Below are 19,274 nucleotides of genomic sequence, written 5' to 3'. Positions count from 1 at the left end.
ATTTTATAACTGTTATGGCTAATGCTTTTATGAAGGCAGCATTAAAGATGGCAAAACAAGCCCTTGATAATCATGAAGTACCAGTTGGTTGTGTTATTGTTTACAACAACGAGATTGTTGCAACTGGTTGCAATGATGTGAGTCGCACAAAGAATGCTACCCAACATGCAGAACTAATTGCTGTTGAACATCTCCGGGATTGGTGTAGACGAAAACACTATGATGTAAATGAGGTGTTTCTGAATTGTGTTTTGTATGTAACAACTGAACCTTGTATAATGTGTGCTGCTGCATTAAGACTATTAAAAATTAGCAAAATATTTTACGGATGTTCCAACCAACGTTTTGGTGGATGTGGTTCAAGATTAGATGTGCATAGCAAAACTTTTAATAATTCAGTTCTTATGAAGGACAAGGAAGAAAATATTGGTGGTACTGTGGGAAGCAATAGTATTAACCATAAAAAGGAAGATCATGTTACGTATAAAAAGCCGAAGCTAGAACAAATAATAAAACATACAGTGAGTTTAAAGCATGATTTGCCTGAGGAACTGAATGTTAAAGAACATAATTTGGGTAACAACATTACTAATGAGTGCTTAGTTGACTTTGGGGAGCCATTAAAATGCACACCAGACATGATGGCAGCAGAATCTGTTCAACTGCTGAAAATGTTCTATATTGGTGAGAATCCTAATGCGCCTCACCCAAAAGATAAATCTGGACGAAAACTGTAAAATATGAAAATATTCTGTTTTTAAGATTTTATTATTTTAATAAAAGTTTAATGAGATCAATGTTAAAAAAGTTTGGTGAAATTTTCAAAGATGTCTAAATCTTTCTTGTCAAATCCTCTTTAATCAATATAGCTTATGTTGCCTATGGATGTGGCCATTTTATTTGTTTTATATGTTATATATTTGTGGCTCGATTTTGTCTGCCAGCTTATTTGTGTGTATCAATTTAAAAAATATTTAAAATCTCTTGATATCCCTATCCATAGGGATAAGGAAGGAGCCTTCCTTTTGCTTTTAGAACTAGGTGTGTTTAGCTATAGTCATGTCATTGAATCTGCTTTAAGATGTTGGTTGTTCTGTAATCTTAAAAACTTGATTAAATGCTTTATGAACATTTTTTTATGTGTTAGTTAGTATGTTATTTTTTCAGACAATGTGTATGTGAGATATATGACAGCTTTTTTTGCTTTTTTGCGTGTTTGTTAGTTAATTGTTTTAAGTAATTTCTTGATGTCACATTTTGACTTAAATAGGTTAAAGCTTTTTCTGCCATCTCGTGTGCACAAGGGTTATTAAATTTGAATTGTTAATTTTATGATACCTTATCTGCACTTTTATTTACATGTATTTTTGTGCAGCAAAAAAATCTAAAAACAACATAAACATAATTCACTCATACTCATTACAATAATCGCTGGAATAGTAACATCCTTCTTTTATTGTTTCAATGCTCTTTGTCACATGTGTTGCTTTTGTTTTTTGTTCCAACAAATCTTTTTAAGAAGTTTGCAAAGCATTTAGTCAACTGTTTTGCACAATTACACTTTTGATTTCCACTTGATTGGAAGCGTACAGGAGATTTGGCACTATATAACTTTTACTAACTTGCACCTACTTGTCATCATATTAACATTTGTAAAATAAGTAATACTAACATCATATTTTCTTTTAGATATTTGAGATGTTCCAGCGAGGATCAAAGTTATTTTACAATGTTACCAAGTCCCTTAAGCCATTTAATAATGTGAAAATGTTATCCTTGTTATCCAGAACACATTTGGTTGCTGCATCTAACATAAGTGTTAAATCTAGAGCAGTGCGAGCTGGTCCTATTAACCAGCATTTCTTTTGCAGCACTCACAATTCACAGTATTGGGACTATTCTGAACAGCATGGTCCTGGAGTTTGGGAGAAAAAGTGGAGAGTTTGTAAAAATCAATCACCAGTTCACATTGTGACTGAAGCAGCAATATACGACCCGACTTTGAAGCCATTCCAGTTAAACAAATCTCTGGTGCCTGTGCATGTACTTAATAATGGTGTAAACCTTTCATTCTGTCCTGTGGTTGAACCAAAACAAATTCTTTTGAGTGGTGGTCCCTTGAAACAGTCATATCAACTTGCTGAATTTCACTTTCATTGGGGTGGTGTAAACAGTTGTGGTAGCGAGCATTCACTTGATGGTAAAAAGTTTACTGCAGAATTACATATTGTTCACTGGAATTGTGCCCTTTATGAAACAAAGGAAAAGGCTCTTTCAAGCACCAATGGTATTGCTGTAGTTGGCGTGTTTTTAGACGCACATGAATCTCATGACTGCCATGCGTCCTTTAATGACCTGTTAAAAATGGCTGCAAATGTTCCATATAAAAATGATACCTTTTCTTCATCAAGTACCTTTACACCATATGCATTGCTACCAGAAAACACTGAAAAGTTTTTTACTTATCCTGGCTCACTCACAACTCCACCTTTAACTGAAAATGTCACCTGGACACTTTTTCGAGAGCCTTTAAAAGTATCTGTGCTGCAGTTGGAAAAATTAAATCAGTTTAAAGCTGTTTCAGAGAATGAAAAAGATAAACATCATACTGTCGATTTTTTCCCTCGCTGTGATGGTGAAATTCCGCAACCACCCAACATAAGCAACAACTTTCGACCCATTCAACCTTTGCATGATCGAATAATTCGAGCATCGTTTAAAACAAAATAATGGTAATGTAATCGTGTTCGTAACATAGTGTTAGTAAGTGTACAGCTCAAAATCGATATTTTTGTTTCTTTTAAATGGTTGGTGTTGACTTTATTGGCAGGAAACGTTTTTTACCTAAATATTAATAAACCAAAGTTGTAGATGTAAAATTACTAAAAGTAAGCAGGTGAAAAGGCTATTTATTGTGACATTTTTTTTGATAAAATGATTATTGGATTTTTCTTAGTAGAATAAAAAGCTTGGTCTAAAAGGAAATTGCTTTTTTACGCTCTGAGTTGTGCGTTATTGCACACATTTCATGACAGTTGGTACTTCAAATACAGCATTAAGATGCCTCTTTTGCTTCAAATAATCTTTTACTTTTATTTGTTTTCTATCTTTTACAATATCTTACCAATTTATGTTTGCAAATGCATAATAATAACATAATAATTATATATACAATGAATACTATTTATATTTTATAGTGATAGTATTTAAGAAAATGGGTAGACCACACTTTAACCTCTTATGAAGCCATCTATATTTAAAAAATTGTTTATCTGCATTATATAGCTTCAAATAGAAATGCTGGTAATAGATAAGTGATTGACTTGATTCTGTTGCTCGCTGCAGACCAAACTCTTTATTTGCACCACAAAAGAAAAAATCAATATTTTTTAGGAAGAATTATTTTACCCAAGCAAAAGGCAGCATTATCGCTGGTAAAATTCTAAACATGAGGCTTAAAGATAAACAAACTTTATAATATGGATGGCATACAGTTTATTTATGAAGCAATATTAGCTACATTTTTTAAAGCTTTCTCTCTTTGTCGAGTTCTTATTTAGCTGTACTAATCTATTCAGCAATATAATTTTTTCAAATTTCAAAAAAGTCTCATGAAATTTTGTTGTGCCCTTTAATTCTATACATACATCTTATATAATGTTATGTTATTTTAGTATCTTATTATTACTATAAACAAATACAAAGAAGTTATTTAAATATGGATCAATGTGTGGAAATTCAAGATCAATTAAGCAATTTAATTCAATTGATTAACTAATAAGAAAATAATATCAGATTTAATAAGTTTATATATATTTGCATAGAACTTAGAATCTATTAAAACAGGGATGTATTTCTGCTTTGCTTACAAAAATGTGTTGCACAATTTATCAGCATTTGTTTTCGAAAATTGACTTTTAAACCTAAAGTGACTCTTACGTTGATGAGGTAACTTAAAGGCTTCATCAGTCTTAATATTATTGTATTGGTTACTGAAAGATAACAACAGAATTAACACATTTTGCAATATCAACAATAACTTCTGTATAAATTATGTACACAACTTGAATTATGTGATAGGAAATGTATAACACCGGAGGTAATGTAGAAAGTAAAACATTAACAAGATGAGTGGTGGCAGAATTTTGCGATCATTAATACTCGGTGCACCTGGAAGTGGAAAAGGTAAACCATGTTCTTCTGCTGTGTTTGCAATGAAATTCCTATTAAGTCACCAAGGATCAGGAGTAGTGTTTAACCTAATTTTTCTGTTTTTAATTGTAGAGGTAATATTTCTATACGCAAGCTTTTTCTTGTGCATATATATAGTCTTACTAAAATGGAGATTTTAGAAACAACAGGAACAGTAACTACAGCGTGCTCAGTGTGCTCTGTTAAAGACTGTCCAAAATCGCGAAATTCAGTCAAATTGCATCTTTGAACCACGGCTTTTTTTGTCTTTTTCAAAAACCAGCTGCACAACTAGTGTGATCACCAACAGACAAACTGTTTTATATTTTTTATCAAAAATAATAAAGGAAAAAAATAGTCATATCAAGGTTGTCTTCAAAATACAAAATGTATTGAACTCGCATTTGAATAGTTCTGTTAAAATTACTGATTACTTTTCCATTTGAATACATTTTCTGCTTTGGCGTAAAACGTTAACATGTGTTTTTGTTAGCACGTGCACACTTTGACAAAAGCAAAGATGAAATGCAGTCAAATGGTAACAAGACTTTTAAATATAATATTTTGTATTTGTTAGGGACGATTTCATCTCGATTGGTTCGAGACTTTAAGTTGAAACACCTTGCTAGTGGAGATATCCTGCGCAATCAGATTGCCGAAAAGACAGAAGTTGGCGTAGAAGCTGAACAGTACTTACAAAAGGGACAACTAGTTCCAGACCCCTTAATTGTTGCATTGATTTCATCAGAGTTGACTTCTGTGAAGCAAAATTGGTTGCTTGATGGTAAGTCTAGATTTACGCTGAAAAAGGTTGTTAAAGTGTCCAAAATTGTGAAATTCTGACAAAATTGCATATATATATTTGACTGTATGTGTTGTTTATGATCCTTTCCATCTTTTTTGTTTTCTTGTGTTTTCTGTACCTTATTGTAGGTTAAAAAGTCAAAGCATATTTGTCAATGCCTTGTAACCAGAAAGAGTTTGTATCAATGCGGAATTTTTAGAAAGTCAAACCTCAAAAAGTTATAACCACTCGCCTTAAGTTTTATCAATACAGTTTTTTGTCACCTCATCATCATATCCTCGACCCTTTTTTCAACTTTTATATTTAGTAGTCTTAATTGTTTTGTTGTTGTTTGTTTTTGTAAACCTCTTTGTTATTTTAAAAGTGGAGACGCATTTCATGAATCGAGTGTTGAGGGCAGGGTAATTATCCTGCATCCATGCCTGTTGGTTAAGGCCTTTTTTTAAAACTTCATCTAAAATTTTATCAACGCCGTCTAAGATTTAAAGACTATATTATTCCATTGGTTTTTTCATTGTAGTTTATTTTTTCTGAGTATGTGTTCATAGTACTATTTCCTGAAGAATTATTGTATCTGGATCCGGTTTTGTGGATTTAAAATTTAAATTTGTTGGATTTATTTTAAACATTTTTGGAAGTAAAGAAGCATTCAAGAAGTCTTATAACCAACTCTTTAAGAAATTTGTTCTGTTTTACTGTGTAAGCACGTTCAGTTTGTACGCCTGTTTATGGCAAAGTATACCTAAACTTCTATGAACTATACAAATCGTTATACTTTTCGTAAACGCCATTATGTGTGAAATGTGTAAAAAATCGAAAAGTTTAGATTTCACCATCTCCATCCCTAAACACATCAAAATCCTAAATTTTTAAGACATCCTCAATAAATTATAATCCGAACTCATGTGAAGTGTGCGGCGACAAATCAGTTCAAATTACGTTCAATTCTTAAAGAATTAAAGATACCATTAATTTTCCCTCCTCCCCATTAATGTCGGTTTGATGTTTTGTGTACGCTTTTTAACGGGTGAGGCACATCTAACACAAAAGGTTGAGGCACGTTTAACACTCAACAAAAACAGTTTAAAAATACATTTAAAAAAAGTTGAAAGTCTACTATAGTATGCAGGTATCAACCATATTGTAACATGGCATACTTGATTGATTCTTTTCGTGGCACAACTTTCTTTATAGTCAGTTGCATTACTATTTACATAAAAACTGGTGGGTTTGGCCTGTTATACCGCGGCGCTAAATGCTTAAAGTAGGTGGTAGTTGGCTTAATAAATTGGCGGGGAAAGAACAAGAACTTACTAAAACCTTATACTGTAAGGAAATTTTAACTCACACCAAAAAGCTTCTCTTTAAAACATGTAAACATTTTTTAAACAAAATGTTGGTTAATAGCTCTAAGTTACTAGCTAGCATATAGTTAATTGAAAAAATTATATAAAGGCCACCATGGAATGTGTTTAATCAATTCAACCCACGTGGGCCTTATTCGTATAGGTTAGGTGTATTTTGTTAGAAATTCATTTCAGGATGGGAAGTTACTGGAGAAAAGGGGCGAATATTTACTGTTTATATTCTCTATTTTTCTTTTTAGGTTTTCCAAGAACGGTTTCGCAAGCAGAGTCATTATCTCAGACACAAGAGATAAATCTAGTTTTAAATTTAGATGTGCCATTCGATACTATTCGTGAAAGGCTCGAAGTAAGTGCGTTTCTTGTGAGTTTTGTTTTCAAAAAGTATGCGAAAATATAAAATTATATATACTATAGACTATAAAATTTTTCTCTTACATTGTGTTGGACTAAGAAGATTCACTATTTCAGGGTGACCACTCCTCCTTAAATTCCTTAAATAACCTTAGAAAAAGAAAATCTCCTTAAAAGTACTTAAATATACTTAAAAAAATTGAAATTTTGGCCGTTCTCCTTAATTTCTCTTTATTTCTTAATTTTTCTGACCGTAACTTTTTTGGAAATGGGTTTATGGATTGTTCATCACCAGTGAAATAAGACATATTTCTTTCTTACATGAAATTGTTCATTTTGTATGAAATTTACATTTTTTCGGCAAGGTTTTCAATAAATATAAAATATATATAAAATGTAAATGTGTGAAAAAAATGAAATTGATAAAGTTAATGTTAATGTCAGGAATTTTAATTAAAACGTATCAAAAAAATCTAAGTAATGCCTAATATGGACACATTGGTTGGACCTACACTATCGTAATTTTATAAGGAACTAGTCGTTAGCCCGTGAAAACTATCACGCTGAATCGGTGCTTGTACATATTTCTTGCCATCTGCTTACATGAAGTAACGAATTTTGCTTGGACGGGGGATTATTACTATAGGTGCCATTATAATGGCGTTTTCGATTACAACTCCCCCCCCCGGTTTTTAAATCAGCTCACCCAGACAGACAGTAAGTATTATAATATAGATTTAATATTTTAGAATCGATGGATACACGCGTCGTCAGGTCGTGTTTATCATACTATTTGGAATCCTCCTAAAAATGCTGTAAGTGGTAGGCATGTTTGTGGACAAGTTCTTATTTGTAGATTTCTACATGGTCTGTCTGTCTGTCTGTCTGTCTGTCTGTCTGTCTGTCTGTCTGTCTGTCTGTCTGTCTGTCTGTCTGTCTGTCTGTCTGTCTGTCTGTCTGTCTGTTTATCATTTTTTTTTTGTTTTTTTTTTGGTTTCCGTATTTGTTTTTAAGATTTGCTTATTTTTACATTGTTTTGGCAGGGTAAAGATGACGAAACAGGCGAAGCCTTGATACAAAGAAATGATGACAAGGTTAGATAATGTTTTGAAATGATTAACTAAAGAGAACTCTAGTTAATAAACATGACGATGTCCCACATTTCTGCTATAAACATGTAAATACTAGTACAAATTTAAAAAAATAATTCTTTTTAAGTCTTGCATATCACAATGTTAGATTGATTCTACTCCCTAACTTTTTACAAAAAGATGTATGCGACATATCTGTGCTTTTCTCTATGCGTTGTTTTACACTTCCATGTTTATACACGCTAAATCTTTACTTAATACCTAGATGCTTTAGCAGTGGATAAAACGAAAAATCACTGATGTTTGTTACGTGAAAGAACTGTTGCGTTTTTTTTCTTCTGAAAATGGTTACTCAGTGAAAAATCAGTTTTGAATGCCAGTAGGCTTGAGTGGATGAAAGCTCGTCAAAGCTGTTTTTGCCACTATCGTAAGACCGTGAAATTCGGCGACTCAAAAATGTATTCTTATATTGAGTGCAAGTACATATCTCATCCATGTTTTTGATACTTATAAGAAATGTTAATTAATTAATAGTCAAATTTAGCGTGAATTCTATTTGCCATATATAGACAAAATTCACAGATTGGCTAAATTTTCTTCAATTAAATTGGCGCATTAAACATAGGAGACAACCCATTTCCAGTCGTCACCTGTCAACAAATGTGATCTGTTATCATCTTTATTGAGCCGGGTTAATTCTCGTGCGTTTTTCTACGAAATAACAGTAAAAACGGACATCATTCTTGTATTGTGTTGCCAAAATCATTTTTTTGCGTAACCTTTTATAATTTCTGTTGTCACACAACAGAGCAGACCTGTTTTTCACCTTAGCATTATTAGTGTGTCATTTCCACGTAATGAACCTGGATTGCGATTTAGGGCGCGTTAAGTCTCAATCTGTAAATTTTGCACGTATTAATTTTCTATATTTTATTCTTACTACTTAGCCCAAAATGATTTTGCTTTAGAAGGCTAGCGATTGCTTATTTTTAATTTGTTTTCCAGCCAGAAACTGTTACACGGAGATTGAAATTGTACAATGAAATGACGCTACCGTTATTAGACTACTACAGGTATGCTTCGGAATGTTTTTTTACTGTCTATTCTGCATCATGCGCCAGTGTTCAGCAAATCCCCTTAATAATAGCCGTATTCTGTCTGTCTGTCCGCAAAATACACGTCGTCATACGAAAACACAAAATATACCATATTATAAAGGACGGGCGACCCAGTGGATTTTCCCATGGGTCACCGACTGGTATGCAAATAATAATTAGTTGAAAAAGATACGTCAGGAAAAGAAATATGGTACATTCGGCCAAGAGTAGTGTACGTAAATGCTAAACTAAATCCTTCTAAGGTTTCGGTAAATTGCTTGTTGTTTTTGTTAAGTAATTTTTAAATGTTTCTAGTACCTGAACTTTCTTTGCAATTCGACAGTTTCAGTATCGTTATATTTTAGAAAGCTAGGCGTGCTTCAATCATTTCATGGTACCGAATCTGATGTGATTTATCCGCAAATAAAAGATTTCCTTGAGCCGTTCGTGAGCGACTTTTTTAAGAAATAATTTTTAACGTGTTTTTATATAAATGTAAATTTTGGAATTAATTTTTTAGGCACATATATATCTTTTATTTCATTATTTACCCCTTCATATAGAGATTCTTTTCATAGTCCGAAATATCAAGTTTTCAAAAAATATTTTTAGGGATTTATTGTACATCAAGGTCAACTAAATATTACGAAGAGTTTTAAATGAAGATCAAGAAAATGTTGTGTTTAAAGTTTCCTTGTATTTCACTACATTTACTGGAGACAATTTTGAAAAATGAATAAAAATAATGCCTCCTAATTAAAGGATACCATCATTAATTTTTTATCGAGGTGAAGCAAGCTGGACTTCGAACCCCTCGTTCTCGGTAAGAAAGCCTATAAAATGCTTAACTGTAGAGAATTTTATAAGAGATTTGCAGGTTTTCTTGGGACCGTTTTGCTTATGGTTATGCATTAATTAAAGGAATTCCGAAATTTCCGAAATATAGTGGTCAATAGTATCTCCCAAATGTAAACATAAACGTACCAGATAGGTGATGAATGACCACATGACATTTCGGTCCGTAAAACTAAAGCAATTTGTGGAATTATTTTCACATAAAAATATTGGGATTGGTTAAAAAAATCTACTCAAGACTGCGGGAAACTGCTGCATTGAGTTGCAAATACTAAGGGGAAACAGTTGAAACAAAAATCGACGGAGATTTTGAAAACGGTTTTTAGAAGGTTTCTCTTATTATCGCACAAGTTGAAAGATAACTACTATTGTACGCAATCTAAAAAGAAAGAGACTAGTGAATAAATACAATAAAAACCAGTGTGGTATTACAAGGCATATAATTTCTAGACTCTAATGATAAATTCATACTGAAAATAGAGTTATGTCTCGCGGCGCGCTTTCATCATATAGTAGCCGCTAAACGACGTAAGGTTCGGTCTGCTGCATGACTTCGCGGCTAGTTTGGATCGAATCCAAACTTGCCGCAGCGTTGCCGCGTGCTAAAATGAACATTTTTCATTGTTATTGGAATTCACCTGTTTCTTTCTATTCCATAGTGTTATTTTATGCAATAAAAATTAACTTTTTTGTAAGGGTGCTCAAACACATGCGGCGGTGGATAAAGAACTGCGATGAGATTTCCCTTGGTCTAAAATTCATAAAAATTTTTCCGAGTACTAAACAGTAACTGAGTTACCATTTTCAGTTTTTTTAAAGGCGCCTAAATTTTGATGTGGATAAAAACAAATATTTCTAATACATCAGCCTTTTCAGAAATTACTTTTAATTCTTTTATACATATATCTACAAAAAAAATTGAGAACTATATAGTGGAAAGTATAGCTTGCAAAACGGATAAAAACGTGAGACAGGAAGTTCTTTCCTCATTATTCAAATATGGACAAACGTGAATGTCGCTACTTTTGCACACACGTAGGCCAGGCAAGCAGCGCTTAACATTTGCTAGTCGCATTCTCTAGCACGCTCGCACAACTAAATAATCTACGTCGGCTCACGCGAAGAAGACGCTCAATTGAAAAAATGGTCATGCTGACGTCACCAACAATTACATTAGAAACGAAAATATTCAGACAAAAAATCTTTCGGATCTTTTTTTTGTCCGAAACTTCTGTCTGCCGAAAGTTTTTTGTCCGAAAATTTTAAGTTTTCTATTTTTTTTTAAAGGGCCCTTGCATAGAAATTATATATAGGGTAATCAGAAAATCAATAAAAACTGCAGTTTTTGAACTTATTATTTTCGCTATTTTAAATTTGGGTATAAAGTTGGATTCTGAAGACCCTTTTTCGGTCTTAAATGAATATATTCCCGTAATCATTACTTTTGATATTTTGTTAAAATTATAATACCCGTATGCGTATGTCCTTCTGTCTATCACGCAAAATGGTAGCTTAGCTGTGCAAGTAGCGAAACGCACGCAATGCGGCAAAAAGGACGGGCGAACCCGTGGATTTTTCCACAGGCTAACGACTAGTTTTGTTAAAATTCGTTCAAAAAACTCACCCATACAATGTTTTTCGCCGAAACATTTTCCGCCGAGAATTTTAGTTCTTAATGTACGACATTTAAAAGTTTGAAATCAACCAAATAACTGAAAACCCGAGGTCAAGACCACACTGATTATTGCTTGACAAGCCAACTTTGACAAGTGTAAACTGTGTGAATCTGATATAAGAAATAGTCTATATAATCACTTGTGTCGGCGAACATTTAAATTTACTGTCTTGTGTAAACAAATTTTGATCAAAATTGTAGATATAGCTGCGTTTTGTGTATAAAACCTTGATCTGCACATGTTCTGCAGAAAAGCAAAACAGGGATAAAACCAATTAAAATTGATAAATTCTATTCCTAAATCTTCCTTAAAACGATAAAATAAAACACGGCTTGGGGAGTGTAATTGTTTAAGTTACTTCAATCGGGAAACGGTACAGCTATCCAATAAACATAAATCTGAAAGAAAAGGAGAGAAACAAAACGCTAAAAATACACAAGAAAATTCGATCAAAAACAGGACTATTAATAAGTATAAAAGAACTTTAATACAATTATTTTTAATTGAAATAAAACAAGTAGCCAACACATGTGCGATAAAACTTAAAATAGCAAAAAAAATCAGCCAAATTTTTGTACGAAAAGCAAAAAAGCGGTTTCTGCGCAAAAATGAATTAACGGCGCGCCATCAAACAACTTTTTGTTCCTAAAGCTGCGTTTCAAACACTAGCCCCCTAAGATAAATAACTTGTACAGGAATATGAAATAGATCTATCTTAAGCTAAACTTGACTACACTATAATAAATACAACATAATGAGCACTACATCTTAAGACATTATTTTAAAAATCAATGTCGACCCGCATTATAAATAAAATCTCGCATATGTATTGGCTTCGAGTAAAAGATTCACCAATGTGGTAATTTTTTTTCTGGAGACGAAGAAAAGCTAAACCAAACACACATTCCTGAGGATTGTGTGAATTAAAAAAATAATTGTTTCGCAGTTTTGCAAAAGCCGTTTCATGGCTCTTTTTGAATTTGTCAAACAGCATTACTCGGCCAGTGCTCCGGTAGGCTGCTGAGTAAATGTTACAATCTGCCCATTATGAAAGTTTAGATCGAAGGATTTTCTTCTGCAATTATCGTCCTAGTTACGTTGTCGGTAACTCTGGCTTAATTGTAAAGATTTTATGTTTTGTGTGTTCTCCAGAATTTTTGGGCAATCTATTTTTCGAGAGTTTCCTCAGAAATATGCTGAATGAGCTGGGAGACCTGGCGTCGCAGGCGGGATGTTGCATTTGCAATTGACAATAGAGGATTTTGTGACAAGCAATCGTAAGTGCAACATGTTTAGCCAAACTCGCGGGTTTAACAATTTCCTCTTTTTTTTGTTCACTCGATAAATTGAAAATACGAAATTATGATAGGAACAATTTCTTTAAAGTGCAGGTTTAACATTGAATATTGCGATTAATCACATTCATCTCCTTCGCCCGCTAAAAATTAGCCTAAACTTTTTTCTATAATACACAGGGTTCACAGCAGTTACCCAAATAAAAATTTCCTGACTTTGTCTGACCAAGTAGTAAAAAAATGATATTATTTGACCAGGGGGCTTTAAAAGATACAATTTTCCCTGATTTCGTGAAACTCTAGTTCATCAACGAGACACTACAACTTTAAAAATCTTTCACAATAAAAGCTCATCCCTTGACTTTTCTTGACCATTCAGTGATTAAAAAGAATTTTCCCTGACATGCTGCAACTTTACGTAGTCACTGACTGACGTATGAACAATGAATACCATACACTTAAAAATAATGAATAAAATTTTGTTAAATATAGAAGTTTAGATTTGAACAAATTGCAGTGTTTACCCGATCAAGTGCGTTTTACCAATTACTTACCTGTTTCAGTCAGTGCTGCTCGGCAGATCAGAAAAGTATAGCGAAAAAAGTAATTTACCTAACCTAAGTTGAGACTTACTCAATTAGTTGAGAAAAGATTCAGTTCCCAATAGAACTGTTATCAATGAGGGTCCTGCGAAGGAAGTCCTATCGCATTTAAAGCTCCCATTTGAGCTACAAAAGTCATGCAAGTACAGCAATTGCTCAACTAGACAACTCCTAAGATATCAATCCTATTCCTATGTTGAGCGCTAAGCAGAAAGGATAGATTCACACTTTCATAGTCTCTGGCATGAATTGGTAGAGACTATAAAATTGGAAACTAAGACATTTTGACCTATCGTACCGGCTTTACGTAGTCAGCATTTACCTATTACGTTACTATTGTCTATCTTTTTAAGAAGCATTTAAAACAACCTGGATGTTTAATTTTATAAGTGTTAGTTGAACACGTGAACATACTAACCTTCAGGGACAACCGCAAATTAGGCCAAATTTTGATAGTAGCTTTAGTTAACAGACTTTTCATAGCTTATTTGTGTAAGCATCACTTATTAAGGTAATTCGTTATTTTCTTTCATTATTATCGCGACAAGCAATTTTTGAGTGTTGGCAAAACTAAACCTAAATACATCGACTGATTAGGATAAAAAAGGATATTTCTGCTATGCAGCAGCCATTTTTAAAAAAGCCTTTTTTTTATATGTCATATTCGATGAACGTATTTTTAAGGACTTTAGGACGCGAACATAACATCATCTTGATGGCGGCCTTAGGGAAAATAAATCGCCTAAGGTGCTTTTAAGGGTAGCTTTCTGGCTAGTAATTTTTTTTATCTTTAAAGTAAGTTAAGCTACTTATCAAAGAAAATTCAGCATAAAATTGGATTGTATGGCAAAGCAAGACTTCAGCAAACCTTTTGGAACAAATTACACAGAAGGACTACGTATTAACGCAAGTATTAACAACTTAAATTCTATTGAAAAGTTTATATAAATCAGACGACCTAAAAAACTAAAAATTAAGTTTAAATGAAAAAAAAATTACCGAAAAAAAAAATTAACACGACAAGTGCAATTTAGCCATTTTTGCATCGTGCTGGAAACCAAATGTTTTTACGTTATTTCTGAGTTTTAAAAATATAAAGTTTCGTTTTAAAATTTGAAAGCACAAAGTTTTCTTGTTGAATGATGCCATCCTTTGAAGATGGATTCATTCAATGTGATATATCATTGGCATGGCAGCGGTTTCAATCCGTAAATGGAAAGCCCTTGTAGTATAGCTACCCCTTTTAATTAGTTTTTATGCACGCACTATATTTACATACATATGTGGATTACTTTTTGCGTGCTCAAAATTCCCAGGACGCGGGAACTTATTTTTAAGGCTGGCCTTCAATTTGATTTAAGTTCACACAAAAAAAAATCAAAAATCCAAAAAAAAACTCGACGATCAAAAAATAAAAACGCCTGGCGAATAGCGTGCGTTAAGTGGTGTGGAGACCAGCCTTTAGCTAGCCAGCCCATAGCGTAGTATATGGCTCTCGCTATTCCACTTGGAGTTTTCACGGATTGCGATCGTATCACCGATGCGGCAGTTGCCTGGACCTGGAAACAATATTAGTCATTCGTTCATTGTTTTGTTCATTTAAAATATTTACTTTTTCATCAAAAGCAATAATTTCAGTTCGGTTCAGACAAACAGTCATTTGATTTAATAAATATTGGCTGTTTCTAAGTAAATATTACCTGTTGCTAGGCAGATTTGTTTATATAAAATAGTATAAAATTACTAGAAGTGAACGACATTGACAATACAGTGCAGGTTGCTTCCAGATTCATTTTTTTTTAATTCAGGGTTCATTTTTCGTGGTAGGCGATTTGGGCCCTAACAACCGACTGCTGTTATAAGCAATGTGTCATGACAATTGCCAATAAAGTGGCTGTCAAGGGGATCAAGCGGTTATGGTGGTTTCAGTGACTAGTTTCATCATCATCACAAATTGTTACAGTACCACTATCAGCCTGTTAAACTTTTCTAAGAAGGATGTTCATATCAATGATACCAAGAATTTTCCCGTTGTTTGTAATGTGCGGATCACTTTCGATGATGGCAAAGTAGTTCAAGTCTACTCAGATCAGCTTCAGCAATCTGGAAAAAGATGCGCGTTAATAGTGATGATGATGATCAAATCACTGAAGCTTTTCTTAAAGATGAAATTACGAGAGTAGTTATCAACAGAAATGATGGCTGTCTTTTTTACTTTTAAGAGCTGAATGTTTGATCCTAACATTAAGAGAATTGTTTTTTTTTACTGATTTTGTTTTTACTGATTCATAGTCATTGGTTTAAGTTACAGATGCTTTTTTCTGTAAAATACATTTTTGGGTACATATAGTCTTTGCCTAGATTAAAGTACATTTGACGGTAGAATTCCAAAAGTATTTAAATCAATAGTTTGTAAAAGGTTAGACTCTCGAAGTACACATTCGTCGCTTACTCTCCCATTACATCCAACGTCTATGAAATTGAAATTGTAATAGGCATTGACAAGAGCTAATAATACGATGCTGAACGTGTATTTGTAGTTGAAATAAAATGGTTTTTGGCCATCAAAAAACAACATACTTTCCGTACATAACGCAATTTGAAAAATGTCATTACTCCTTAAATTCACGGGCAATCTTTTTCCACTCTGCTTCTGTTGTAGGAGTCTAAAACAAAATTCTTATTATAATATTACTAGTTATTTAAACCTGTGAAAGAATCCTTTTAATTTTCTATCTTATCAAAAAAAAAAAAAAAAAAAACGTTTGTTGATAATTTCATTAAAAAGACTGAAGTTGATAGTTTCATTAAAAAAACGTTTGTTGATAATTTCATTACCGTCATTCTTCTAATTTAATCCTCCGGTAAAAATAATTATTTTGAAGGAGTCGTACTAATAATAAGAGGAAATAAAATACCTTGGAAATTGAAGTTGATTGTCGTACTAATAATTAGAGTAAAATAGGAATCAAATCGTATTAAATTAGGGGTTGAAAAATTGAAAACACACTTTTTGGTACTTTTTCTTTTTTTTTCTTTCTTTTTTAAACTCTTATTTATACCAACTTTTCTTCTCCCTTCAAAGTTTTCCAGTTCCTTGAGAACTTTCTCTCTCATTTGATTGTGAAGTTTTGCATCGACTGTTTTGAAGACAAAATCAGCTGGTATCTCCATACCTCCTTGTGGAAGATCGAATGAGAATCTTCGCTCTCCTGTTACCTTTATTGATAACGTGCCTTCGTATTTAAGAAAAAAGAATATCAGTTGCGAGAGAAATTTAGGCACATGTCCAATTGTTTGTCCATTATCTAATACAGCAATGGAATATTTATCTTCAACCAAAGCACCCGGTCTCACTTCTGGTTCGCTCGTTAAAATTGATCCTATTTCAGCTTTCCATTGCTTCCATCTGTAAATATGATAACCTCTGATGCAACATGGAACAGTAAATTCTTTTTCCAATGGTATTGGTATCTCTAAATCAAGAAGTAGTAATGGAGTAATATCGTCGGTCATTTTTCTACAACTTTTCTGAGTACGTCGAGGTAGAAGCTAGCATCAGGCAAATACTGACGTCTTTGCATTTCGAATCCAATGTTTTTGTTCGGAGGAAAATCCAAATGATATTGCGAGCTCATTGCATTGCAAATCGAATGTTTCTTTTCATAGAGGAAAACCCAAATGATTTTACAAATTCAAAACAATCGATTTGGAGCACTCTTTTCTTTTGTCAGTGCTGTTAGTCTGTCGCGCGTGGTATCATCATATCAACCCAAACCAAACTGTTTGGCTATTTTCAAAGCAACGTTAAAAACCAACGAAAGCGTCAATCACAAATATCCTCTTATTTTGCTCCTGGAACTGCAAAAGATGACGACGTGGTTTATTTAGGCAGTAAGTAAAACTTTAGTTTAATGTGACTCAAATTATGATTTCAACTTTGAAATGAAAGTGACAGAATAACTCATAGGGGTGATTTTTTTTCTTAAATACTATACATTTGAGTTTAAGTTATTATTTGCTCAAGGATTCTTTCCATTATTATTTTCAGGAAAAATAGCGCCTCCTCCAAGTAAGAAGCCTGTTGGTAGGCCACCCAAACCGTACACAGGTGAACAGATCGAGCGAATGATAGAAAAAAATCACGACTTCAACAATCTAAAGCAACAATCTCAGCATTTCGAATCGATCATATGTAATTTCTATCTACACCAACGAGCCAATATCGTCGGTGGAAACGAACACACAACACGTAAGAGATTCACTGAAAAAACGAAAATCGAAATGCGATAACACTACGCACTCACGAAAAGTTATACCGAATCAGCCAAAGCTTTTCATGTGCACGAGTCAACTCTTCAAAACATCGTGAAAACTCCAGGCAGAGCAGTAAAGCTGAGTGATAAAGGGAATCGTTTAGGAGCTGGTCGACCAATAACATATCCGTTGGAAGTCGAGAATGATTTGATTCGATGGATTCTTGAACTTAGAGATTTGCATGTCCCAGTGTCTGTTCTTGTGTTACAAGAGAAAGCAAAAGGTGTCGTCCAACCTCACAATCCTGATTTTAATGCTAGCCGAGGCTGGGTCGCGAAGTTCTTTCAACGACATCGTTTGTCACTGCACAGCAGGACATCAGTGAGCCAAAAGCTTCCACGTCAATTGGAAGAATCGATTTCGAAGTTTTATGCAGATGCCGGTCGTTTCATGAGAATTGGGAAATATCCCAGATCATTGGTGGAAAATATGGATGAAACTCCAGCTTTTTTCGATATGGTCCCAACAAAGAGCATCTGTAAGATCGGTAGCAGAGAATGTGTTGTTCGAACGTCAGGGAATGACAAGAAACATATCACCATCGTTCTTTCAGCTGCTGCTGACGGTACTTTGCTACCGCCGATGCTGATTTTTAAAGGGAAGACTGAAAGAACTATCGGAAAATTTGTTTGTTTGGGTTTGTCGTAAAAACTCAAGAGAAAGCATGGATGGATGAAGATCTCATGATTGTTTGGCTGGATGAGATATGGGTCAAATATGTGAAGAAAATCAACAAAGAGCTCGGATTGGAAAACTCCCTGTTAACCTTTGATGCCTTTTCTGCTCACAAGACAGACACTGTGGCGAGTAAGCTGAACGAAAACAAATCAGATGCCTGAATGATCCCAGCCGGTTGTACTTCAAAGTGTCAGCCAATGGATGTATGTATTAACAAACCATTTAAAGCAATTCTACGAAAATGTTGGGTCGAGCATGTCAACAAAGCAGTCGAGAAGATGCCCACACCTACACCTAGCGATTATAAGCTACCTCCGCCAACCAGACAGGACATGGTGGATTGGGTTGAAAAGGCATTCCAAATTATTTCAGATGACAAGGATATGATAATGAAATCCTTTGATGTATGCGGAATAACTACCACAGATCCTTCGAAAGTCCGAAGTGGCGAGTTTTATTCAAAATGCATGGAAAAAGCTAAAACCATCCTAGACAGTGACGATACTGAAGACAATCCATTTACTTTGTAAATTAGATTAAAATTTTTCATGTTTTTTTAAAAAAGAAAGTTTGAAACAAAAAAAATTACGTGTTTTTTACTATTCGTACTATAATTAGAAGAAAATTTGACCTTTATCGTACTAAATTAGAGGAAAATCTGAAATTAGTAATTATGGACTCGTACTAATAATTAGAGTTAAATAAATTATTTCATTTTGCCAAAATAATTAATTCGTACTAATTAGAGGACGGATTAAATTAGAAGAATGACGGTAAAAAGACAATTTTATTAATAATATAATATATAGATAATTTCATTAAAAAGACTGAAGTTGATAATTTCATTAAAAAGACTGAAAAAATGTTTCAAACGAAAACCCGTGAAAATATCCACACAAAAACTTTCAAAATTTATTGCGAAGCAATTGAGCTTTGCGAGCGAAGCGAA

At 33.5% G+C, this 19,274-nt stretch overlaps 3 protein-coding genes across 3 annotated transcripts; all 3 read left to right on the top strand.

The window, feature by feature from the left end:
- Positions 1–14: 14 nt before the first annotated feature.
- Positions 15–1,204, top strand: LOC130629778 (tRNA-specific adenosine deaminase 2-like). The gene has a single exon (XM_057443117.1). It carries the CDS (start codon positions 15–17, stop codon positions 735–737), a length of 723 nt encoding a protein of 240 aa, XP_057299100.1. The 3' UTR covers positions 738–1,204.
- A 153-nt stretch (positions 1,205–1,357) lies between these two features.
- Positions 1,358–2,908, top strand: LOC130629777 (carbonic anhydrase 7-like). The gene has a single exon (XM_057443115.1). The coding sequence runs from the start codon at positions 1,699–1,701 to the stop codon at positions 2,728–2,730; it is 1,032 nt and encodes a 343-aa protein (XP_057299098.1). The 5' UTR covers positions 1,358–1,698; the 3' UTR covers positions 2,731–2,908.
- A 991-nt stretch (positions 2,909–3,899) lies between these two features.
- On the top strand, positions 3,900–9,590 carry LOC130629779 (GTP:AMP phosphotransferase AK3, mitochondrial-like). The gene is made up of 7 exons (XM_057443118.1): positions 3,900–4,185; positions 4,769–4,975; positions 6,603–6,709; positions 7,464–7,529; positions 7,758–7,808; positions 8,811–8,878; positions 9,268–9,590. The coding sequence occupies exons 1-7, from the start codon at positions 4,128–4,130 to the stop codon at positions 9,371–9,373; spliced, it is 663 nt and encodes a 220-aa protein (XP_057299101.1). The 5' UTR covers positions 3,900–4,127; the 3' UTR covers positions 9,374–9,590.
- The last annotated feature ends 9,684 nt before the right edge of the window (positions 9,591–19,274 follow it).

This window comes from Hydractinia symbiolongicarpus, chromosome 2, assembly GCF_029227915.1.
Source record: "Hydractinia symbiolongicarpus strain clone_291-10 chromosome 2, HSymV2.1, whole genome shotgun sequence".
NCBI lineage: Eukaryota > Metazoa > Cnidaria > Hydrozoa > Anthoathecata > Hydractiniidae > Hydractinia > Hydractinia symbiolongicarpus.
The sequence above is the reverse complement of the archived record's forward strand: the minus strand, read 5'-3'. Positions and strand labels throughout refer to the sequence as shown.

Coding starts and splice junctions, on each gene's coding strand:
- LOC130629778 (XM_057443117.1), top strand. CDS start 15: ATGGCTAATGCTTTTATGAAGGCAGCATTAAAGATGGCAAAACAAGCC.
- LOC130629777 (XM_057443115.1), top strand. CDS start 1,699: ATGTTCCAGCGAGGATCAAAGTTATTTTACAATGTTACCAAGTCCCTT.
- LOC130629779 (XM_057443118.1), top strand. CDS start 4,128: ATGAGTGGTGGCAGAATTTTGCGATCATTAATACTCGGTGCACCTGGA. Junction 4,186..4,768: donor TGCACCTGGAAGTGGAAAAG/GTAAACCATGTT, acceptor TGTATTTGTTAG/GGACGATTTCATCTCGATTG. Junction 7,530..7,757: donor GGAATCCTCCTAAAAATGCT/GTAAGTGGTAGG, acceptor TTGTTTTGGCAG/GGTAAAGATGACGAAACAGG.